The following is a 10,607-nucleotide window of genomic DNA, read 5'->3' as shown; positions in this document are numbered from 1 at the left end:
CTCAACATTTTGGTAGCAAAAATTCTTAAGATAAGATTAAGATTAAGGTTTGCAACCCTTCCCCGTTTAGGAAAACGTGTTTTGTGACGTCATTGACGAACCAATGTCATGTGATATTTGGAATCACGTTTCACTTGTGTTTTCGTTGAGCCACATTTGTAGTTTACTTTTCAGAATCACTGATGGGAACAAACCGTTTGTAAATGGCACTTTACAAAATATAAATATCACAATTAATGCCAGCTGCACTAAAGCTATGCTTACAGCAGTCTTGAGTTCTTATATCGTTCTAAGTTCCGGAGAATTACTTCTACGTTTCGCAGTACGTTCGTCGTTGTCTCGTACACTGGACTGATGTTGCCAAAGTCTGAGGAAGATCCTCGTGCAAGAGAATAGTGAGATGATAAGAGAAGTATTGGAAAAGTTATAATGAAAATCATGACCTTCTTTCTGCTAATAAACCAGGGACAGAAAATAGGGAATAGGAAATATCGATGGCTGAATTCCCCGCCTAGCTATTAAGGGTCTTTATGACAACTACGTTAATTAACAAAACACTGGGATCAAACCTTAAATGACTGAGGCAAGTGCCTCGGTTTGCCTCATACTGGCTACTGCCCTAATCTGAAACGGCAGGCCGTGAGGTGCTCGACCAAGAAATGAGGTTTTCGACAGTTTTAGCTCTTTATAGCCAGACGATGGCCATAAAAAGGCTCTATTAGCTTCAAAAGGCCATTGTGGGCAAAAACTCCTAGGAGTGATGGGTTAATGAAAAATAAGAAGAAAATAAGCAAAATGAATAAACAACCGAAAAAGTTTATTTTTATTCACAATTGCAAGGTCTGTACCTTGTTTCGTAGCATATTTTGATGACTTCAACGAAACTGATCCCTCCGTCTACGAGGTAATTCAGCTGACTTGTATGCTCACGCTTTCTGTCTTCTTTATTATATAATCCGCTTATAAACCTATCATCTTTTGGCAAAAATCGTTATATAATCGTTGCAATTTGGGCAACGGAAGTTAAGCCCCCATCTTTCGTGCTTTTTGTTTACTTCTACTGCAAATAATTCCCTTCAGCTGGTCTTTATCATCAAGATCTACGAACTGTTTAAAGTGCAGATACTTTTAATTATGTTCCTTTATTTTGCATCGGTTCAGGAGTGGATAATTACACCGGTCATGGAGGAAAAAACTATGGATTAAAAAATTTTGAACTGCATTAAATCTGCCTTTTTTTTAACATAAACCATGGGAATTGCTTCCTTTTCAGTTTATAAACCTGTTTCGTACTGAATTTGGTAAATTTGACGATTTTGTAAGGAGAAAGGCTAATTTGACACAAATTCGTAACTTTCTTTAAGATAAAGAAGTTATAAGAGGGTCTCAATGGGGTTAACCGATAGGCGTAAAACGACCAAAAATTTAGTCGATAGCCGTAAAAATTGACAAATTTTAACCGTTAGTCGTTAATAGGGTCAAAAAGAGTTAACCGTAAAAGAAATTGTTCTCCAGAGTTGTTAATTTTAAGGAAGGTTCTAAACCCACTTATGGTTGCGTTATTTATTTCTCGGCTACTTTGACTCCGTACGCACGTTAGGCCAAGCGCTTTTTAGTTGTGACCTAGACCTAGACTCCAATTCCGCCACTCTCTGGGGGAACTATTTTTTTCCATAGCGAAACGCTGGCTTCTTGCTGGGGATTAAAATTTGCGATTTTCAGGAGGTCGTGCCTTCGAAATACCAGTGAAACTAAGAGATGTCACTGTTTGTAAAACACGTTGCCGATAAACAACAATCCCTGCAACAATTCCCTGTTTTTCTAGGACGCTACGGTACACATTACCGCCTAGTCCCAACTAGTCCCTGTACGGCGTCTTCCCACGCAATCTCAGTCAAGGTATTTCGGTAGCCTGTTCCAGGCGTTCAGATAGTGGGGAGCGGTGCGAAGTAAAAAGGAGCGCGAAAAAATAAAATTGAGGGAGGGGGAGAGGTGAGGGAGGGTTCCCTCACCTCTCTCCCCAGTTCCCCTCTACTTTTCATCGCTTTCTTTACTTCGCACCGCTCTCCACTATCTGAACGCTTGGAACAGGCTAGCATTTCGGTGGCGTATCTGAGAAAAAAATCTCTCGGACCACGTGACCCAAAACGCATTAGCTGCGCGGAATAATGAGGCCTATGGACAAGCCAACGGCAAACAGTCGTTCTGTACAGTCCTTCGTTATCATTAAAAACATTGGACACGGGAATTTTTTCATTGGCTGATTTCAAACTAGAGCTGGAAATGGATTATAGAGGATCCGTATGAGACTAACCTTTGTACAGTCGCCCCCTCCCCTACAGACACCCCTTCTTCGATTTTTTTCTAAGGGGAGTGGGCGGCTATGCATAGGCTATCTGAAACGGATAATCTGAACGGATACACTGTCCGTCAAAATTGACGGTTAAAGTCAGGCGGATTGTTTATTCAAAATTAAAACCATTCCATTTTCAAATTAAGACGTATTACCTATCTGACGCGAATTGTCAAACGTATAACCCATCTCACACGAATAATCCGTCTCTAGTATGAAAACGGCCATTTCTGTTATAAATGAATGTCGCGCCCTGGCCTTGAGTTGGGCGGTGGCGTGTCTGCTTTTGCTTTTTCCCAAAGATTATTTTTAAATTGACTATTGACATTTCTATGCGTAAAATAATATTAGAAATAGAATACTTTATAAAAAGTATGATCTATCAAATGTTAAAATTTTTCAAAAAGAATAGCTTCAGTTTATCCTGAGATGATCTTAAGACCTTTATTTTGCTTTGAAGATACAAAAAATACAGGTTCATTAATATTTAACTCTTTGAAACAAAAGAAATTAATTTTTAACTTTTTTGTTAACCGTAACTGAAAAAAATTAACCGATAGCCGTAAAAGAGCCAAAATTTTAGCCGATAACCGTAGAAGCCACCACCCCATTGAGACCCTCTTATAAGGGCTTCAGTTCAGAGCTCAATGAATTTGATCTTTATTTTATTTTTAGAACTTGACAAAAGGAGTTGTTCCTCAACTTACTGACATGTGCAAAACCTTTTGATTGTGGCCTTCACTGCTTGTCTTAGTTCTTTGATCCTCCAGCAGTACAGGAACGGGTTTAAAGATGAGTTAAGGAAAAGGAGAGTTGCGGTTGAGTCTCGAAGGTGATAAAGGCTACCAGTACGGGGAAAGACATTCAGATGTTCTACTATAAGAAAAGAAAGAAATGGAACATAGCATATAACTAATGCCAACTGCACCAAAGCTATGCTTACAACAGTCCTTTTATATCGTTCTAAGTTCAATGGAATTCCTCCTATGTTCGCTTGTCCTTGTTGGACATTGTCTTGTACTCTGGACTGATAATGCCGAAGTCTAAGGACGATCCTCGTGTAAGAGAACAGCGAGATAATGAGAGAAAGTGTTATTAAAATGATTATTATAATATTGGCAGTATTTCTTCTCAATTTCCAGACCAACACAAGCAAAAAAGTAGTAAACCAAGAACAAGCAATAACTGCACGGACTCGTCTCAGTGTTACTACGTGCCTGTACCTTAATCCCAGCAATAGGGCGAGTAGCCTGTCCACACTAAGGGCAGTTACTGTGAAAAACGATACTCCACAAAAAATAATCCCAAAAGCGCCAGAAGAGTCCACATGTTTGTAAACGTTCAGTTGCTTAAAGACCATTTGTGGCTGCGGAATAAGACCAACGCCAAGATCAGCGATCGCCAGGCATTGAAACATCAGTTTTGTTGGTGGATGAAGGGAAGATACGTTGCGAAGGCCAATCAGGATTAGAATGTTCCCCAGAGATGCTGTGATGGAAAGAAGAATATTCACAGCCGCGATCATAATTCCAGCTATTTCCAGGGAACTCCGTGTCTTACAAAAAGTGGAGTTTCCACCTTCTGTCACATTCGCCATTTCACGAGCTTTTATTGAATTAAATTAGAGGTGCCTTGCTCTGACTGCGCGCTTCCCCAATAAGATCTGCCTTAAAAATGATCTCTACTGCTATACCAGGGTTATTATGTCGTGCAAATGAATGAATATCGTTTGTTTGACATGGCTATCAGTACATTCATCACGTCGAAGAGCGTAGTTTTAGTTGAGCAAACTTTAAATTTCCAGTCAATTTACTAATAAAATCAACATATCATATTCAATTAGGAACAAGCGCAGCTGAAAAGAAAGTTTTTTTCTGAAAACGTGCACGGCAAAAATATCAGAAGTCGTCTTGTTAAATGCATATTTTTTTTAATAGGAACTCTCCAAATTCCATGACCAAGTCTCATTAGACGAAAGGGAAAATATGTTGTTATTTCATTTGGATGTTGACACTTGGTTTTAGGCATATTTAGTAGTAAAATTTACCCGAGGAGAATAGTAACAGGTAGTTATATATATTATTATCTAATTTGTGGAAGGGCGATAAAGATACCCGCATAACTCTTCCATGAAAATTACTTGTCAGAAACCTTAATATTGCTGATAAGTATCTTCAATTTCCCTTTGTTAACTACTTTATTTGACGTACGACCTTGACCAACAACCTTATTTCGGGACAATACAAGCTGAAGAGGAAGTTAATAATTGTTCCTTAAATTACCAAAACCATCTGTTTGATAGATGACCTGAGTGCTAGCATCCTCGGAGACCCAGGGACGGTCAGTCGGGCCGGGAGAAAAGGCGCGACGAAAGTTTTCAAGCACAGGCGGAAAAGCCCCTGGGTACAGACTCTCACCGGACCATTTCCAAACGGTCAAGCGATTGGTGGCTCCTCAGGGGCACCCAACGGCAATTTTCGGGAAAATATCTGTTCGGAAGACGATTTGAGATCTAGAATTTTCGGAGCATTTGTTGTAAAATTTCTTGCTTGCCTATCTCTCCTAGGATTTTCGAACATCTACAAAATGGTATAATTACCCATTTTTAACGGATTTTGACCTTAAAAAAAGGCCACCTAGAATTTTCGAGAGCCTTTTCCTGGCTAAAATTTTCGAGAAGGTAAATTTTTTTCCCTATAATTTTCGGATCACTAGACTTTCAGCTAGGAAATCCGAACAGATGAAAAGTTTTTAGGGGATAAAAATATGCCTATATCTACCGTTTGAATACTAAAATACGTTCAACAATGCTATGTTAAGTGGTTTTCAACTCTATCCTCGATGGGTGCCCCTGGCTCCTGATTAGGCACAAAAAAATATTCTTTGTATTATTGTGCCCAATCGGTGAACAGTTTCTCCTAAGTTCATTGGCCCTAGGGGACCTCCAGCTTGGTGACCTTATAATCAACGGACAAATTTTACCATCAATAACTGGCCGATGAAATTTGTTGAAATGAGCGTTTTGGGCAATCTACGAATGACAATCAACAAAGGATATTCGGGTGTATTCGAGCTGAATATTTCAGTATACTTCACGTGAGGTGTGCGCCTTGAATACCTCAGTATTCTAGAGAGTCATGATCACGTATTCTAGGCTCGAACATCTCCGAATATTTTCGTTTTCGCGCAGTGCACACCTACGAATATGTCCACTGGGAATGTCGTGATTCGATCGCCCAGTTATGTTTAATTTATACGTTTCTTTGAGAGCTCCATGTACGCGATGCGATTCATAAGTGAAAAACAAAATCGCATGATAGCGTACTTATTTGCGAACTAAAGCGCATTAAGCATAGCGCAAAGAACAAAGCTAGTCTTCCAATCTGGAAGCCCTGATTTCAATTCCCACCCAGACCGTCAGATGGATTTTTTGTTTTCAGTATCAGGGATCAGCAGCCTAGTCACTAGGCTTCCTCTCTGTTGCCGCGTTGTCGGCGCGAAGTTTCTGTGACGTCACAGATCACGGTAGAGTCCAGGATTAACCGAGCCAAGAACTAGGGACTGGGCTGAGAAATCACTCTATGGTCCCAAATTAAATTAGTTAAATAACCAACTGGGTTGCCTCTGACCAGGTGGCTCGGATCTACAAGCCTTTATGCTATGCAAACTGCCGAGGATACCGGAATTGTCAACATTATTTATTGATTCTGATTCTAATAGTCCAGTTTCGAATTAAAAATTACCGCTGAATATAAACATTAACGACACATTCACACAGGGTTAGCCTCGACCTAAAGTAAAATATTCAGAAATTCTGGCAAGTAAGTGTTTGAAATTTGAATATACACAATAGACAGAGTAATAAACAGGTTTTTTCCTCGTTGGAATTTGTGAATATATTACTTCAGATTGAGGATAAGGCTGTAAAAAATGTGTCTTCACTTCTTTAATTCAGCGGTCACAGCGAACTCGAAAATGGACTATTCTGGTAATCAATTCAAGTCGACTGAGTGAAATGTTTGTCTATATCTCGTTTACAACTAAGTTCTAATATTTATTACATCTGGCTCTTTCAAAGCCTTGTCAGCTATTCAGAAGAGATGAATAGTTCAACAATTAAGATTATCACCACAGCAACAAAATTAAATTTACATTATAGTGAAGCAGACGATTATTGCCTCCTTTTCCCCTAATATCGCGGTATATAGTAAAGCAGTATGTGTTACAAATACAGCAACATAATTCTTTCTCAAAATTATTCTGACTCTTCTTTTATATTCATATAAATCATGTGCTTTAAATTTTCATCTCTTTACAACCAAACCTGGAAATATAAACTGTTGCAGTAAAAGGTTCTTTCCTAAATATATCAAATCCTGGGTGTTTGGAGGAGTTTAAGAAATTTCCAGTCGCGGGATATTCTCTGCATTGAAACTTAACTAAGGCACGAGAAAACCCGTTTGATTATTGCCTTCACTACTTGTCTTAGTTCTTTCATCCTCCAAAAGTACAAAAATGGGTTTAGAGACGAGTTTAAGTAAAAAATAGTGGTGGCAGCCTCTCGAATGATGATCAGTGTAGTGCTATGGCTATTGTCATGATCACTTGGTCGTATGGTTATAAGAGAAATTATTGAAGGTACATAGCATACAAACAAGGCAACTTGTATCATCGCTAGACTAACGACTGTCTTTTTGTATAGTGCTATGTTAAGTGGAATTCTTCCTCCGTTCGGTTGTCGATCATGAGCATTCCCTTGTACACTAAGCTGATGTTTTCTTAGTCTAAGGAATATCTTTGAGTAGGAAACCACTGAAATTATTAAGGAAAGAACTATCACAGTGGTAATTGTAGTCAGGAATAGGTGGTAACTGCCATAAAACATCATAATAGTACACGAAACAGCAATGAACCAAAACAAGCAAATAATTGCACGGATTCGATATAGTGTTACAGCTCTTCTATATCTTAGCCCCAGAAACAGGGCAAGAAGTCTGTCCACACTTAACGCGGTTGACGTCGACATCGACACTCCACAAAAAATAATGGATGAAGACCAGTTGGCGATATAAGGTACATTCCAAGTCATCTTTTCATAGAAGTAGCATTTCAGGAATAAGAGGCTAAAAAGTGGCTGGGAAATGAGACCAACACCAAGATCGGAGACCGCCAGGCATTGGAACAACAGTTTTGTCGGCGGATGAAGAGAAGTTGCGGATACCTTGCGAAGGGCAATCAAAATAAGAAAATTGCCCAGAGATGCCGTGATGGATAGAAGAATATTTATGAGGAAAAATGGAAGCATCCATGACGCTGAAAGCGAGAAGCTGCCGTCTTCAGTTAAATTCCCCATTTATTTGGTACAACGGCCGGTCAACAAAGCACAGGCTAAGAAGGTCTCCTCTGTAACTTTTCTTATTCCAGTGCTAAAAAAATGGCCTTGCATCACATCACCAATGAAAACCTTTATCCACTGAATAGATGTAATTGTAGATCAATGCACTTTACGATGACGTATTACAAAAAATTCAGCCCTTAGTTAATAAAGAACAATTAGTGGAGAGTCACGAACACTAAATGATAACGATCTTTTTTTATTGAAAGTGATCTTTATATAATGTCAGAATTCAAAATATTCCGAGATTGTTTCTGACATCACTTCATCACGTCCGACGTCCGAGCCCGTAATTTTCCGTCACCTGATGTCAATTAACAAACGGTCTTGGATTAAAGTTCATTTTCGGATCAATATACAAGCTAAAAGATAAGTTATTACTGCAAATTATTCTGAAAATGTACATCAGGGAGTCTTGATAAATTAAAAGCTTGCTAACAATGAAAATTTCTCAGTCTTACAAAGAAAGCTTACGGTTTTATTAAAAGTTTAGTGTCTTCCTTGTCGGTAAGGACAGTTAAACATGACAATTTTGTTTGATAAGTAAAAGTAAAAAACATAGACTGCTACGCTGACTGGTGAAGTGATGGCGCTTATCCGTCATTTGTTGATTCTTTCCTTGTTAGGTTTTAATCTGGTTGACTCAGTTGAGAAAATACCATTTTTTCTTTTTAAACAAATGTGATTCATTTGATATAATCCCTACTAGTATGATTATCGTACAGCATCATAATAATAGGAGTGATCTTTACTAAGTTTTGATATGTCCCAGGGCATGTATATACCAGCTGTAATACATTTAAGAACGACAGACTTTTTTGAGGAAAAGTTAAACATGAAAGCCTTGGAGTGATTTTCGATGTTCCTTTCCAGGGGGCTATACGTATACATGTTATTGTCTACTCCTGGGTCAATATTCGAGACTAGCTGGCTGGCGGTAGACATCAAACCTCTCAGTTTGAGGCAAAATAGATTTTCCTGTCGTCTTTTTATTCTCTTTTTTGTGCGCGCAAAATTTAATCACATGCTTTTATGGTGAATTATATATCCAACGCCACTAGAAAGTTCTTCACCAATTTCTACAATTAGCGGGCGACTAAGTCAAAAGTAAGTGACAGATATCGCAGGAAATGTCATCTTAATCTGAAAACTTAATCACCATACGCACGACCGTGCGTAAAAAAGATTTTTATCATGATGGCTTAATATGAACTGAGTAGGGGCGAGCATCGCAGTCGTTCGCTATCTTATAAAACTTGCTAAAGACGCTCATTAGATTTCTATTTGCAGCGGTCTTGGAAGGGAGAGTGAGAAATTGTGATTTACAATGAATAAATTATGCTTTCTATATAGCCAACACAGGGAGGGGGCAAGGGGGGAGCGTTTATTATTATGGCATCTCAGCTTTGATGCCCTTCTTCCTCTATATGGCGTCTCTTTCAAATGATTTCCCTTCATTTTTACTCCTCATCTCACCCTTTCCTACGCAATTCCGTATCTTTTATTTCAAAGAATCCGCCAGATTCCCCATATTCAAAAGAAGAGCGGCTAAGACCATTGTGTGAAAAGAGCAATTTCACAAGCACTATTGCGAGCATCTTATTTTTTATTTATTAATAATAACAATAATTACTATAATCATAACTATAACAAAATTCTCAAATCTGATTGGCTATCAACTGTCCTGATTTCAGCCTTATGAGAACAGCTTAATAGGACAGTACGCGTCATGCCTAAGTAATTTGTTAACGTTATGATTAATTGGTGACTGAACTTCGTGTCGTCCAATTCATTTTTTAATTTTAGGCAAAACAGGTCAGGAAAATTTTGTTTTTACTATATTCTAAATAGAAAAATACGCCTTTCTAGATCGTAAAATCAAGAAATAATAAAAAAAAAACATCGAAAAATTCTGACTTTTCCAAAGTAGGTAGTGCATGGTTTTCAACAAAAATTGGCCAACTATCCATATTTTTTTAGCCAAAGTAGGACAGGACAAACAGACACAAACCCCTTTGGAAAAATGCCAATTTTTGGACTTTTTTAACTCCGCGTTTTAATAGTCTAGAAAGGCTTTATTACTATCTAGAATATCGCCAAACATTTTTTTCTTGCCTACTTTTCCTACAAGAGAAACATGGAAAAATTTTAATTGTTGGACCAAAACTTTGCACTAACCCTCTCAAAATCATTCTGACTTTTCTTTTATATTTATGTGTAGTTGTTGATTCATCGTGACGTCACTGTTTTCATTTGTGCTGATTAGCATACGAGATATCCCATAGGAGCTGTTGCCATATGTACACCAATTTGGTGCAAAAACAAAAAAATAGCTGGTTAATTTATGCAGTTTGTGCATGTGTCAGCTCTTTACTATCAGTAACAAAGACAATAGCAGCAATAGGACAATTACATGATGACATCATTTTACTACAACTACCAGAATCCTTCAGTTTGCTGTTTTCTTTTGCAAATTAAGGCTATTGTTCTTTAAACCTCAGTGGAATTGACAAATTTAAATAAGAAAGTAAAGACGAAATGAATTCTGTTAGTTGTAGTCAAACATCGTCATCGTGAAAATGGCCTATTAAAAACTGCAGAAATACTGGGTGGCAAAACGTTAATGAGCTCATACATTCTTATTAAATTTGGGGGGTTTTGAGAGAGAAATTCCCCGAAACTATTTGGTATGATATCGAGGCTCAAATTTTCAGAAGTAACTGAAATTGTTATCCCCTTTCAATATTCAGAAATTTCTTTTTTTTAACTCTATCAGATTATGATAAGCCTAATTCTAATGAGACAAATAAGTAAAAAAGGATTCGCCTAATCACATGCATCAAAATTTATCTCTTTACA

The 10,607-nt window shown here is 38.0% G+C and overlaps 1 protein-coding gene across 1 annotated transcript; it reads right to left on the bottom strand.

Annotated features, from left to right (window-relative positions):
• Positions 1-2,980: 2,980 nt before the first annotated feature.
• Positions 2,981-4,010, bottom strand: LOC140923385 (melanocortin receptor 4-like). The gene has a single exon (XM_073373473.1). It carries the CDS (start codon positions 3,948-3,950, stop codon positions 3,057-3,059), a length of 894 nt encoding a protein of 297 aa, XP_073229574.1. The 5' UTR covers positions 3,951-4,010; the 3' UTR covers positions 2,981-3,056.
• Positions 4,011-10,607: the final 6,597 nt, after the last annotated feature.

Source organism: Porites lutea, chromosome 13 (genome assembly GCF_958299795.1).
Source record: "Porites lutea chromosome 13, jaPorLute2.1, whole genome shotgun sequence".
In the NCBI taxonomy this organism is placed as follows: domain Eukaryota; kingdom Metazoa; phylum Cnidaria; class Anthozoa; order Scleractinia; family Poritidae; genus Porites; species Porites lutea.
The sequence above is the reverse complement of the archived record's forward strand: the minus strand, read 5'-3'. Positions and strand labels throughout refer to the sequence as shown.

Excerpts from the sequence above, each read along its gene's own strand:
- LOC140923385 (XM_073373473.1), bottom strand. The coding sequence starts at position 3,950 with ATGGCGAATGTGACAGAAGGTGGAAACTCCACTTTTTGTAAGACACGG.